The 15,950-nt window shown below is 38.5% G+C and overlaps 1 protein-coding gene across 5 annotated transcripts in view; it reads left to right on the top strand.

Annotated features, from left to right (window-relative positions):
• PRKCD (protein kinase C delta) overlaps positions 1–15,950 on the top strand; it is a 2,080,121-nt gene that overhangs the window by 1,697,065 nt on the left and 367,106 nt on the right. For all 5 annotated transcript variants that reach the window (XM_044078172.1, XM_044078174.1, XM_044078171.1 and 2 more), the window contains one exon: positions 14,598–14,689. In XM_044078172.1, the coding sequence (XP_043934107.1) occupies positions 14,598–14,689 (92 nt within the window). The remainder of the gene's footprint in view (positions 1–14,597; positions 14,690–15,950) is intronic.

Raw genomic sequence — 15,950 nt, 5'->3', positions numbered from 1 at the left:
CACATCCCAATAAGGGAATCTTGCAGAGGATACCTACGCTTCAGAGCAGGCTACATGCACTATCAGTTCTCTGCACTGCCCTTTGGCTTATCTACTACGTCCAGAGTATTCACAAAATGGCTAGCTCCAGTCATTGCATTTTGCAGGCAAAAAATATTCAAATATACCCATACCTGGATGATTATTTAATTCGGGCAGAAAGCCGGGACATACTATTAAATCATCTGGCTTTTGTAAAGAAATTGCTAACTTCTCTGGGGTACACCATAAACGAAAATAAATCACATCTTGTACCCTGCCAACAAATTGTATTCATGGGAGCAAGCTTGAATATAACTTCCCAGATGGCCTACCTCACGCCAGAGAAACAAGTTCATTTGACAGCCTACTTCAGACTACTGGCCACAAAGACCCAGCTATCTGCAAGGAAAATACTGCAAGCCCTGGGGTTCATAGCCTCTTGCATTCTACTAATTCCATATGCAAGACTGCATATGAGGAAACTACAATGGTATCTATAAAGCCTATGGTATCAACATTCTCAGGATCTAGAATCAATGATTCCTATCATACCTTGTCTAAAGATAGAGTTTTTTTGGTTGACAGAGGCCTGCCACCAAAACAAGGGACTGCCATTCACTCTTTCCCCTGCCACCCAAACCCTAGCAACAGATGCATCAGACTATGCATGGGGGGGTGGTTACTTGGCAGGGCAGTGCATTCAGGGCAAATGGAACCCAAGTCAAATGCGCATATCAATCAAAATAAATGTTAGCTGTACAGAATTATCTGACAGCCTTCAAGGACCACATTCTTCCAAGCCATTTATTGGGAAAGACGGACAACACCACTGTTATGTGGTACATAAACAAGCAGGGGGGAACCCACTCATACCCTCTCTGCAGACTAGCCATGGCTCTGTGGAACACAGACTTGAGCTACCAAGGGCACCTACAGGCTCAATTCCAGCCAGGAAAACTAAATACACTGGCAGATGACCTAAGCAGAAATCGCATGGACCCACACGAGTGGAAACTGGAAACAAAGATATTCAACATGTTGAGAAAGAAATGGGGGAGCCCAGAGATAGACCCGTTTGCCTCCCCTCAGAAGTACTAGTTTGACAAATTCTGCACAAGGACTCCCCACAAACAAGCTTAGAAAGTAGATGCCCCATCCTTCACCTGGAAAAAAATGTCAGTTTATGTCTTTCCCCCTCTGCCTCTCCTCTCCAAAGTGCTACTAAAGATCAAACAGGCAAACCAAGGACAATACTGATTGCACCAGACTGGCCACGCCAACACTGGTACCCCCTCTTGCACAGTGTGTCACTGCTGACACCATGGCACCTGCCTCAGACCCCTGCCCTGCTGTCCCAGCAGGAGGGCCAGATTCTGCACCCACAGCTTCAAACCCTGAACCTTGCAGCCTGGCTAATTACTTGATCTCTCAGTTAGCAAGTGATGGATGTCATTCTGGAGGCAAGGAGGCCTAGTACTAGAAAATCCTATGCTGAAAAATGGAAAAGATTCTGTTCCTGGAGCCAAACTCAGGGGATGGGCACAGCGGTGCCCAATTTATCTTATATTCTTCAATACTTATCTGAGATGCTTCACAAGGGTCTTTCTTTTTCTTCCATCAAAATTCATGCCTCAGCCATTTCAGCACATTACAATACGGAGCCACCCCTCTTCTCTCACCCATTGCTGAAGCAATTCCTCAGAGGGGCCAAAAACTTAAGACAACCAATGAGAGCCTCTACTCCAGCCTGGGACCTTAACTTTGTATTGGAAAAGCTCACTGTACCCCCCTTTGAGCCAGCTGCAAATGCAGAGTTGAAATTCCTTTCTTGGAAAACTAACGTCAGCAAGAAGCGTGTCTGAATTACAGGCCCTCATGGCAGTGGAGCCTTTCATCATCTTTCATGCGGAGAGGGTGTCCCTCAGGACCAATCCCTCCTTTATGCCCGAGGTGGTATCCAGTGTTGCCCTTAATCAGTTCATTCATTTGCCAACCTTCTTTTCTAATACACAGAACAAAGGGGAATGAATACTGCACTCCTTGGACGTGCACAGACAACTTAGATTTTACTTGGACAGGACTAAGCCTCTCAAAAAATCTGAACAGCTGCTGGTTGCATTTGCTGCAGGGGCAGAGGGGAAGGCCATTTCAAAGCAAACCATTTCTAAGTGGATAGGCCATCGCATTCATTTCTCCTATAAGCACCATGGAAAACCTACCCCACAGGGGATAAGACCACATTCAACCAGGGTTGCATCTACCTCTACAGTCTTTCTCAGAGGTGTCCCTACCAGGGACATCCTAGAAGCTTGCTACCTGGAGTTCTGTACATACCTTCACCAAGCATTACCACTTGCCAATTTTTTCTAAATCCAGAGCTGGCTTTGCCACTGCAGTCTTGCAGGGCCTTATAGCTGGTCCTAATGCTATCTAATTACTTTGGGAATCTACCCAAATGTGATGACTACAACAGTGAAACACGAAGAACATAGTACAGTTGTGTACACTTATCATAAATGTAGATGTTTGAGTGTATTCTCTGTTGCAGTCCTGGTTACCCTCGCTCCAGCCCCCTGACTTCCATTGACTATACCTATTCTTGTTTACTATGCTTTAAGCTTTTTGGTGTATTTGCTTTTTTGATGGAGGTGTAACCTTGTATATGATTGTTTTCCATTATGGGGGCACCTGACATCTGGGACAAGAAAAACTGATGTAAAGGCATCGGCTGCATGCTTTATACTCAGACTACCTGCCGTCATGGAAGATGAGACAGCAACTGGCGCAGGACCCAAGACTCTGATAATCAGGCCGACTGAGGGCTACCTGCAAGCAGATAGCCCAAATGTGATGACTGCAAGAGTGAATACACTCAAACATCTACATTTATGGTAAGTGTACACAACTGTACTTTTTGTGTGTTAAAAAGAAAAATAAAACTTTTTAACTAAGAATGAAGTTAACTAAGAATGAGGTTCCACAGACTGCTGAGCTGGTAAATCCTCACAGTCCTTTCTGGAATATTCAAGTAAGGGACTAACCTGTAAGCTTTGGAATTGGCTTCTTGTTTTTCCATCTCCTAGATTTTCCTCCAGTCATCTCCCCTAGACACTCCCACCATTGTCTGTAACTGCCTTTAAATAACTGACCTGTTAAAAAGAAAGTGTTAGAACAAAAACACTCCTCCATCTACTTACTTAACTGAATAAGCTACTGGAAACTTCAACAAGATGTCTTTATTTCTCCCATAGGGAGGGTATCAGATCTCTCTCCTAGATCTGCAAGCTAAAGTGATTTTATTTGGATTAATCCTCTGTTTATTAGTCTTGTCACCCTGTGGGTCACAGGTGGAATACCCGACTTCACTCAAACCTGCTGGATTACCTCTGTTTTCTGTTGCTGTGTGAGAGGAAGGAAAGTGAAAAAGTATGCCCATGCTAATTGACATCTTGCATACTATTCATTTTTGAAATGCTTTAGGTTTATTAATGTACTAATGAAGTCATGCCTGAAGTATTGTAAGAGAAGTACAAATTAGAAGTCTAAACCTGAAAATCCACTTTTTCGAGGCACTCCTAAAAATGGAGAACATCGATATCTGTGCAGTAACTGAGACCTGGTTCAAGGCTCCAGAGAGGACCCCTGCAATACCAGGCTAGAACTATTACCACACTTTTTGGCCATCAAACCAGGACCGAAACACTAAAGGTGGAGGAGTGCCCATATTCACCAAGGATATTCACACCACCAGGCTAGTTGCCCAACACAATGCATCTGAAATTCTCCAGGTGCAATCCAAGTTGTAGCTTGCTACAGATCCCCCACCATGCCCAAAGATTCTCACTACACCTTTCTAAACATATGGGAAAATATTAAGATACAACCAAACACCCTAATACTGGGTGATTTCAACTACCCTGCCATCAGCTGGGAAAACTACTCGTGTACCATCACCTGCCCAACGGTTCTTGGAATTCATAAATTGCAATGCCCTGGATCAACTAAACCATAGTCCCACCAGGGGTTCCAATATCATAGACCTGGTCATTACCAACATGGGAAATCGATGCTCCACACCTATGGTCACCCCCTCATTGGTCAGGTATGACCATAAGCTAATCACAATTGACATCCACCCCCCCCCCCCCGCATTAAGGAAACCTCTGTAAAAAACTTCTCCAAAGCCAACTTCATGCTACTCAAGTCAGAAGTGATAAACTTATTTATTTATTTATTTATTTAACATTTGTTGACCGGGAATGTCCGACTAGGTTCCACAGAGCCTGTTTTCAGCGGAGGCCCGGGGAGAAATACTTCACAACACCCATGCAGACGGGAACTGAAAGTTCGACTGCTGAATCCTACACTAAGGCACTGTACGAGCACATCCACTTGTGCATGAATTATGCCATCCCAAATAGAACCAAGACGCTCTCCTCCAAAAAAGGAAGCCAATCTGGTGGTCCCCTACCATAAACAAACTTTACAACAAAAGTAAGAAACTATTGCAGAAAAGAGGAAAATCCTAGGATGCAAAAAACACCCTTATCAGCTTCAGTAAGAAGCTGAGATTTTATTTATTTATTTATTTGCAATTTGATTACCGAGGACGTCTACTGGGCCAAATTGACCCATTTTCAGTGGAGGCCCGGGGAGAAAAACTCCAAGATGCATTATACAATTTAGATACAAATGATAGTTAATATTAAAGATCTTATGTAGAATAGTTACTCATAAATGCATTCAGTATCATGCATAGTTAACAAATTCATTAAGCTTGAAGGTAGGGATCATACAGTTTCATTTGAGGAAAACAGATATGGGTTAGGTGTGGAAACAGTTTACATACAAACCTTTTAAGAAAATGTAAATACGCTTTACATAGACACATCAACAGTAGAATGTTATTTACAATATTTACAAGGTTGGGCTGTGTGAGGGTAGCTGTAGGAGGTGAGAGCTTAGAGAGACGCTATAGAAATTGTTGAGAGCTTAGGCAGGCTCATAGGAAGATAACTATGAGAGTAGTAGAGCTTGGGAACCAGAGCGAGAACCCCCTTGGATTAGGTTGGGTGAAGGCAGGGCATTTCCATTTAGTGGACAGGTATTTGAATAGTTGGGTTTAGAAGTTTTCTGAGTTTGGTATGGTGAGATCCCTCATAAAATCCTCCAAAGCTAGTTATGAAAATAAAATTGCCAGAGAATCCAAAGACAACCACAAGGCATTCTATAGTGATGTCAAGAATCTAAATGGCAGTGCTCAGATCTGCTCTGAGCTACAACAGAATGGCATTAAATATACTGATCCCAAGGATATTGCCAATATCCTGGCAGATCGATTCAGTGCCAACTTCACCCCCCTCTCACCCCATAAAGAGCCCATCTCAGTACCAAAAGATTGTCAAATTCTGGTAATCATGGCCACACATGTAAAACCACACTATTCAAAGCTAAGAATACAGGATCCATGGGACCAGACAACATCCTGGGCTGTGTACTACATGAACTGCAAAATGAACTGGTACCTCACATAAGTGTCATGTTTAGTCATAGCCTCACCTCAGGCTTTGTGCCCACAGAGTGGCACACAGCTACATTTATCTTACTCCACAAGGGGGGATCCACCTTGGATCCTGGGAACCACCACCCCATCAGTCTGACGAGCCTGATCTGCAAGGCCATGGAACGTTTTATCATGGAACTTATAAGCAAAGACATTGGCACATTGGCAATATTCAAACACTGGACCCCACCCAGTTTGGGTTCGTGAAGGGCCGATCTTGTTTCCTGAACCTGACTGACTTCTTTGAATCAGTCTGTGGACGAGGGTAAGGCGATCCACATAGCCTGTCTGGACCTCGCCAAGGCCTTCAACACCATCCCCCACTCTGGAATCATAGACAAACTTACTAAGCTGGGCATTAATCCCTACATCACTCGATGGGTTGCCAACTGGCTTACTGACAGAACCCACACTGTAAAAGTAGCCGATTCCAAATCCAGCTGCAGACAAGTGGAATACTTCAGGGTTCAGTCCCGGGACCCCTGTTGTTTGGCATCTACTTCTCTGAAGTACAGGCCAACACTAAGGGGCTCTGGCTAACAAAGTTCGCAGATGACTGCAAACTGGGAGCCATCTTTGAATCCCCAAATAATGTGGATATTCTACAAAAGGGCCTTACAGAAACAGATGCTTGGTGCCAGAGCCATGAGCTTAATCGCAATGCCAAAAAATGTATAGTTATCCTCTTTGGGAAAAAACATGTACCCATGAATTACCACATAGGTGGCAGTACACTAAACACCGAAAGTGTGATAAGAGACTTAGGGACACAGGTGGACAGTGGTCTCACCTTCGATAACCACATCACCACAGCAGTCAGGAAGTCCTTCTATGTGGCACACCTCATCAGCAAGGGCTTTTCATCCAGAAAATAGGAGGTCATTGTCCCACTGTACTCATCCCTCATTAGACCCATTATAGAATACAGCACCCCATCTGGTATGTACCTCTCAAGACATCTGCAACAACTGGAGAGGCCACAGAAATACCTCACTAAAAGAATCACAGGCCTAAAGCAGATGTCCTGTGCTGACTGTCTAAAAAAACTACAGCTATACTCTTTCGCATATCGTCTGCTCAGAGGCAATCTCTGCTTAACATACAAGACCATGTCAAACCCATTGCTGTTGGACATGCTACACTTAAAGAAATCCCAATCCCTCAGAGCCATATGCTCCAGGGCTCTAAACCTTATCACAATGAACAAAACATGATGGAGGGGTAGGTTCTTGACCCAGGGACTCCCCAGACTCTGGAATAGACTGCCCATACATGTCAAGCAGAGCGCCTCTTTGGCCCTCTTCAAAAGGAATATTGATGATTGGATGGGAGATAAGAAATTCATCCCGGGGATCACGTCAGTCGCCCTGCCAGACAGGGGTCTAGGGAAGTAAATATTGTGGGAAGAAATAGGAATTGTTACGGCTAGGCTTGTATAGGCCCTAGGGCCGATAGCCTAGTGCCAACCTATGAACTTATCTGTTAACTCATTCACTCCAATGCAGGTCAGAAAATGCTGCTTGCTTACTTCCACCATAGGGGCAACAGTGCAGCCTGAGGTCATTTTCAGATAATCCATTTGTAATACCATACAGAAAATAAATGTTCATAACTCTTTAACCATAGGAGCTAGACTAAAAATGTAAATGCAAAAGCTGTTCAGCCTACACTGACCTTTCCAACAGTGTGAATGTTGACAGTGCGTATCTAAGTAATTATTAAATATTTGCCAAAGAATGCTGATGATATGCATATTTTTTACCTTTTTGGTAAAACAAATCACAATATCTTGGTGAATGTACCATGCAGACCCATGCAGTTTGTAATTAATTTGTTTGTATGAATGTCAGCTTTAAAATGATATTTTAACCATTACTGTGTGATGCTCCTTTACTGAGATATTCACAGAAATATGATTAATATTATATTTCTCATAATTGATAAATAAAGCATTATATCTAATCACCTGTAACAGACAGATATTACATATCAGTGTACAAGTTGTCTCTCTCAATATCGGCTTCAAAATGATGCATCACTTGTGTGATCACCATGCTCCCTTGCAAAGATATGGGCATAATAATGAGAAGTATGGCAAATGTATAATTTCCATAACCTTACAAGACTAAAACTGTGATATCTGTACATGTGTACAGCATACAGACACATTTCTTTTACCATGTTGTAAGGAGTAATGCTGTCTTTAAAATGACATATTACTTGGCACATTGACATGCTCGCTAGCAAAGTTATTTACCAAAATATTAAAAAAATCATAATTTCCATAACCTAAGACCTAAACAAACTGTGATATTTGTACATGTGTTCAACATACAGACAGTTCTTTTACCATGTTGTAACTATTAATACTGTCTTCAAAATGAGGTATTACTTGGCACATTGACATGCTCCCTACCAAAGTTATTTACAAAAATATGAAAAAAAATCATAATTTTCGTAACATAAGCCCTAAACAAACTGTGATATATGTAGATGTGTACAGCATACAGACATAGTTCTTTTACCGTGTTGTAAGGGCTAACACTGTCTTCAAAATGAGGTATTACTTAGCACAATTACTTGCTCCCTACCAGCGTTATTTACCAAAATATGAAACAATCATAATTTCCTAAACAAACTATGACATCTGTACGTGTGTACAGCTCACGAGCACAGTTCTTTTACCATGTTGTAAGGACTAACACTTTTGCCAGCTGAAGTGTCTCCAAGCTCCCCAGTGCCATATGAATACACACAGATATATATATGTATATATATATATATATATATATATATATATATATATATATATATATATATATATTTGTATGTACTATAAATGCACACACACACACCCACACACACATATATATATATATATATATATATATATACACATATACTATATAGTAACTGTGTGATAAAAGAAATTACTATATGGTAAGATGTTCATTTGTAGTAGTTCACAAAAATATGAAGCATATAACCACAAGGACTTTACTGTGTATCAAACAACTTGTAAAATGACAGAAACTGGTGGGGAGAGATAGCTTGAAATTACTTGAAATGACTTCATGTAGACAGAAAACCAAATCTGGCCTGTGCATTCATAAATGTGATAACTACCTCTGCTTATGTGAATAACAGTGACAGCTGCTGAGAGTTTTACCTGAAAAGTGATAATGACTCAGTGCTATATTGTAACTGCATTTATTGTTAATGTGATAACGAGCTGCATTTCATTATTGCAAAGTTATGCATGCTCACACATAAGTGATAATTGCAGTACATAACCTGTTGAGTAGGCATTCATTATATTACCTTGTGCAGCTGTCATGCAATACAGACTCGTTATAATATGTTAGGAGAAGACCTAAAGATAGTATAACACTTATACATTGCTGAGGCCTTCCTCCCATCTAAATTCCACACATGACTGACAAAGTCAGGAAAAATGCCCAAAATATATTGCAAACTTTTGCATCTCTCATGACCCTCAACCGTTTAATTTAAAAATCAGAGACAGAAACCCAAATCAGGAACAGATTTTATATATTAGTCGTATATACTTAGCAGGTAATCTCATAGTAATCATGTTCTGAGGGGTATGAAGTCTAAAAATCATATATTTGTTATTATTCAGTGACTGCAGTCCACAGCTCTACTCCGAACTAGGTATAAATAACTCATTGCATTTTATGACATTTACAATTATCTTTTAGCTATTATGAAATCCTACTTGCATACAAATATTTCCATCACAGGCATTAATGCCCTTCTATCCTGCCAATGTATCAAAACTGTTGTTCCTATAATATGTGTCCAAGCTGTCTTAAAAATATGTAAACTAGTGTTTGCTTTAATGTAATTTGTTAGTTTATTCCATGCATCAACTGCTCTCTCACAGACCTAATTAGTGCACTTCTCATAGGATCATAGCACGTTACTAGTCTATTGGTCCTGAGGCCCTTATAAGCCTAAGCAAGAGTTTAGCCCATGCATAGACAAATCAGCACCCAGTGCCCCTGTCCAGCAGGGACATGGCTGGAATCCCAGGGATGTATTTTCTGTTTCCCATCCAGTTATCCAGTTTGACAGGGTGTCTAAAGAAAACAAGTACCTTCACAAAGTAGATCTGCTACATATCCATACTGAAGAAAATTCTGTATGAACACCTGATGTTAAAAAACATACAGGATGAGAGTGTGATGTGTGTTTGGAGGGGGTTAATTACAGCCAAGACAAAGGAAATACAAGAATGCAGCTTTTTCTTAGTAAAAGCCTAATCTCCCAAAATTCGGGAGGCAAGTTCTTCAAATTTGCCTCACACGAAACAATAAGCGTGAAAACGTCCATAAATTAACTGACAGCAAGACTTAAAATGTTGCCAATATTCAGGCAAACACAGTCAGCAGATTTAAAAGCAATACTTGAAATCTCCAAAAAGTGAAGAAATGGACAAACTATTCCCATCTAACATTTTTTATCAGCTGTAAACTATGCAAATTCCATGTTAAAATACAGTAATCTTAAATTCTACCTGACCAACATGCATAAATCTCAAATATGCACACCAAAAAGCATATGTGCAGTCTGTACTAGCAGTACTCTTCATTCTCTCACTGTTAAGCACTCAAAGGACTCAAATTTGAAATGCAGATTCTAAGACACCAACTGTTAAACAGAACTTGGAATAACTACCTGACCAACATGCATAAATCTCAAATATGCACACCAAAAAGCATATGTGCAGTCTGTACTAGCAGTACTCTTCATTCTCTCACTGTTAAGCACTCAAAGGACTCAAATTTGAAATGCAGATTCTAAGACACCAACTGTTAAACAGAACTTGGAATAAAAGGTCTTGTTCCTACCACCTTCAATCAAGCAAGAAATGAAACAAACTATGTGCTGCTAAAAACACACACTGTACTTACAGTGACACATGAATAAAGCACACACACGGTCACTAAATGTCTCAAGATTGTCATTATTTGCAAGTAATGTTTTCATATTTTGAGAAAAGTCAATGTTACTCACTAAGGAGCAGAACAAAACTGCTTAGAAAAAGAGTTTTGCAATGCACATTTTATAGTCATACAAATAAACATGCACACAGACATATAACAGATCCACTACTGAACAGTACATTAGGATTTTTATAGCTACAAATAAAGTCCATGTATTTTAAAAATAAATACACCACTCACCAGCATATGGGGCAAATACTGGACTTAAAAATAAAGCACGCACATTTTTCAATGCATATAACACATTTAACAACTCGCTGTGCAGGAAAGTACCACAGTAGTTACAGACATAACGTGAAATGTCTTTCCAGAGTCCATATTCACAGTACGTAATCGATCTGCAGCATGACAACCCCATGAAACCTCAGTTTATACTTGTAATTCGGGACAGCAAGTGCATCTCAGTAAAAACAATAAGCTGCCACCTTGTTAATGTTGCATGAATCACTTAGTTTATTCAAACCAAAATTAGAACTGAATAGAATAACACTAAGAGTTTATAACTTGAACTACACTTGAAAAAGCAAGTTTTTGCAAGCCTGTTTCATCAGCAACCACAAACCTAACCTTCCTATGTATTTCTGTCTGTAAATCCTGTGCTTATTTTTGGCATATGTAGGTTCTTCTCTAACACCATGCAAGTCATTGGAAATGACACAATATAAAAATAAACACTTAACATTTCAGAAATAGTCTATCCTTAACGTGGTAAGCTGTGTGTTGATTAACGTACAAATACTTCACAGCAATAAATGTAAACATTTGTCAAAAAAGAAAAGGAATTCTCCCAAATTTTCAAAGACGCTTGGACTCAAAATATTAATGCACATCCCCGACAATGATATTTAATATAAACAAACGCTGAACTGTACCAAAAGGAAATAGGAATAAGCTCAAGACTCCAAGGGAACCCCAATCATCAGTGATTTGCCAGAAAACTACTACTTTTACTGGATGGTCAACAGTTATGAGCACCAAGAAATCAAATAAATCACTCCATTACACACTGCCATTTTCATCTAATAAATCACGCAAAGGAGGCTGTACCAAAGGGAAACCAGGGAAGGAAGAAGTGATAGTTTTCATATCAACAATGTTTTCTAATTATTTGATTCTGGAGCCAGAGAGTACAGTAAATTAACACAAGACAATGAATAAAGTCTCAGCTGGACAGAAGAACCAGAAGCAGTGAAAGACAAGGGTTTTGAAACACCATACTCCTCCCACTGAAGATAACTACTTGGAATATTCCTAGTACACAACACCGCATGCAGGTCTATGAAAGCTGAGAAAACAATAAGCAAAAATGGATTAACAGACAAGGCAAAACAAGTCACAAACTCAAATGTTTAACGAAGCAATTAATGTTTAACTAAGAGACTAACAACAGAAATATGAAAAGTAAATACATGAGTGACACCTCCAGATATTGACAACTGCAACACATACAGAATTAGTTGCTGTGATCACAAGCAGATATACAATGCATGGCGATTTTCTCGTAAAAATTAAATATGAGATTCATATAACTGATGTCAGAATTATAGAAAATCAGTTTAAGGAACAATATGGAATAAGTAGAGTTCATTGGCTTTTATGTAAATTTTGTTTATTTAGTAAGAAGCTTGATCATTTTTCTTATGGCATCCAAGTAGTTAATAACTTTAAAAATTAATTGATTGTAATTACAACATTAAGCAATGTTTATTTCTTATATTCCCTATAGCATACTCCCCTGATTGCCTAGATTCTTTCAACATCAATGCAATGCAAAAATTAAAGGAAAATAACTTGATATTCTGGCATCGTTTTATTGAAAATAAGAGTATTAAACCAGTCAACTCTCTTTTATGTAGTTTTGATAATAGTCAAGACAGTTGATTGTTTATACACTCATTACGGCAGTTTATAGAAAACAAAATGAGAGTATCAACCTAGAGACTGAATCTATACCTAGTTTGATTCAGCTTTTTATTAGGTGTCTTGAAAAGGCAGATAATCTAAAATTAAGCATCTCACTTGTCTATAAGATACTTAGAGAAGACACTCTAAAGTTTGACTCAGATTTTTGGAATTATTATGTAAAGATTAATGGAGAACAAATATCCAAAAAAAATGTTGAATTCTACATATAGTACCTCTTTTTCATTATATTGGAGATTTTTGTATACATGGAAATTTATGAATAGGAGTTTCTATACTCCACATAAAATAAATCTTGTACTCAAAAACAGTGAAAGCAAATGTTGGAAATGTGATGAATTACAGAGGCCAACTGGGTTCACGTGTTCATTGAATGTAGAAATGTTCATTACTGGAAAGACTTCAGATATTTTGTAAATGCTTTGTGGTCTGATAACTGTCATATTTCTTTGGTCAGTTCTTGCAATTGTCAGAAAAGTTATTACTTCGAACTGGAAAAGTAAACAAGATTTGATTAAGTTAGCAAAAGTTGTTTGTAAAAAAGAACTGCAACCATTTGTTACAGAACTCATAACATTGCTCATAAAAAAATAACATGGCAAAAATTGGAAAACCAGTTGGGCAAATACTGATAACTTCTCATGGATAAAATGATTATCATGGACGATTGTAAGTATTGTAAATAGTTTTGTTATTGCTTTATTCTATTTGTTATATGTACATTTATGTATGTTTATAATGAAAACAAAATAAAAATGTTTTTGAAAAAAAAAAAAAAAAGATGCAGTGTTGAATGCCAGAGTTTGCATTGTAATTTCTCACCTTGGGCTGAAGCTCATCTACTCTAGTTCTAAATAAAATTTGTATCATCAGGCCTTTAGTTTCATGTGCATTTTCATGTTTACTGGTAGAAAATTTGTAACAAACATTAAGGATATTGTTTTGACATTGCTTAATAGCATTCTAAATTTTCCCAATATTTTTTGATGAGAAAAAAACAGCTACTATTGCACCTGTCCTGTAGCAACTACAGGTAAGCCATCAATGTTCCAGCTGCCTCACCCCCCCCCCAGTCCAGGAGAGCAGTAAAGTACATTGATATGGAGAAAAGAATATTCCATATCAATAATTGCCCTTAATTTATGTGCAGCACAAAACTGCTGCAAAGCACAATTCACAAGCAATTCATGTTCATTTTACTCTCAGCTGCCTCAGGAGATCATGTTCTCTCCCTGCAAAAGGCAGAGTGGCTCCCTGTTACAGCAAGGATATGTCTTACACTTTCAAATTTCATATGCAGAGTTCTTTACTTTTAACAACTCTTCATATGCTTATCCCCATGCAGCCATCCAATTAAGAAGCCATATTTATTTATTTAAGTTTGTTTACAGGGGTAGAACACTGATCAAACAATGACCAATTAAAGGCTTAGCTGATTAAACCTTGTCATCTGAGGAGAGGGCCTTTCAGAAGATTGCACTTGACACCTAGTATCAGTTGTCAAATAACAAAACTGAACCCAAATTGGGGAAATTTAAAGCCAAATCTTTGTAATACTAGAATATAGCTGCAAATATTATCGGGATACCTGACTTCAGAATACAACCAGAAGTGTTATTGTAACAATCTCTCAGACTCTCATCCCAGAATGCAGCTCTTCTCAAAGTTTTGAGCTACCCTGAAAGTCTACTGTGCTCATCTGTACTATGCATACATTTTATACTTGCGTGGCTAGTCATTTTTACAAATGGATATGTTATGTAAATACTCACATTTAATGTGTATTAAGTCGCAATGAAGCTTGTTTGCATACATATAACGTGCTTGTATAAGCACTGACTTTATACAGCTTCTTATCTGTACCTTGGGCATGGGTCCATATTTGAACCAGCCCACTTACCAAATAATAAACAAATTATTAGAATATAGACTTGTTGAGAGTTTAACAGTCGCATGGTAAACATTATTGAAGACAAATGTTGCTGCATTACTGAGTTACAGTTTTATGCCTAAATATTTGTGCAAGCTTCAGTAAACTCACACTTTCTTTTTATTGATAGGAACATCTATTTTTTGTCATGGAGTATTTAAATGGGGGTGACTTGATGTTCCACATCCAGGATAAGGGTCGCTTTGATCTCTACCGAGCAACGTAAGTCTGTCCCACTTTTTGTGTTAGTCATTTTATGTATAAAGGAACGTTGATAGTTAAGTCACTTTTGTAAAAGGTACATAAGGTGTACTGCTGACAGTCATTCAGCTGCAGCCTAAATAATGCATAGAAAGTCCCTTTGGGTTTGTAATTTTCTCAATCACATCCCAAAAAGGTCAACATATGAAAGAGTGCTGCATTTTTGCTTCCAGAATGGCTATTTTTTATGTTAAATATTTTTATTACCATCAGTTTTTATTAATCTGTAAATCTGTAGAAAAAGTTTCATACCAGTCTCAGGACTACAAAGAGCATTGAGATGATTTTTGAAGTAAAACACGTATGAATTCAGTTTTTGATGCTCCCAGATAATACCATTATTACTTGTGGTCTCTTCCACAGTGCTTGGCAGTAGCATAATGTTGCCAGCACAGTTAGTCATATTAGCTCTGCTACTAGTTGATTGTATGCTAGGGATCCCCTGCCATTTCAAAAACAGAATTCAGAAGTATTTTGCATGAAAGCCAATCCTAGGGCTTTCATGATTTATAGTACAAGCATATGGACGCTTTTCTATCTATTTACAGAGAAATGTACCCATTTTGCACTCCTTTAATCCCTTTGCTTATACCATTTCCCAGAAGTGTATGCTGCTGTTGCTAACCATATTTACTATTTTTCTCTCCATCCACACTTTTTATGCAATACATTTTATGTATTATAATGAGAGTTTAGGGGAATGATATCTGAATAGTCAGCTCCAAAACATTATCAGGTTGTGCTCCTAAATTCAAAAGCAACTGAATAGTCACATCTATTTTAATGTGAAAATGTTCATTTTGTGTTATTGTTTCTGCTGCATCATGGGAAAATGTTGAACAACCTTTGTACAAAACGTACTGGTTCAGATTGAGAAACAGATCACAGTTAGCACTGTCATGCAAGACTGTGAAATATTTCAGCCAGCATGGTATGCAAATGAGATGAAAATGAGCAGCATTATAATAATGACAGTAATGATGAATGCAAATAAAGGTAAATAACGTGGTGGAGTTATTCAGAAACCTCCAAAAATTGCATTTTGAGCCACAATTGCCAGTATAGCTATCTCTATAAAATTGTAATGAACAGAGGCAGAGACTGTGATAATATGTTAGGGACAGCAGCAGTATTAGCAGAAATGTATATGTTTGAGGCCTTTCTGTCTGCCATTTGCTGAGAAAATGCATGTCATCATTCTCCACTTTGCTGAAGTATCTGA

Source organism: Protopterus annectens, chromosome 7.part0 (genome assembly GCF_019279795.1).
Source record: "Protopterus annectens isolate FY-2018-M chromosome 7.part0, PAN1.0, whole genome shotgun sequence".
Lineage (NCBI taxonomy): Eukaryota > Metazoa > Chordata > Ceratodontiformes > Protopteridae > Protopterus > Protopterus annectens.
Note: the sequence above shows the minus strand (reverse complement) of the source record. Positions and strands in the feature narration are given on the sequence as shown.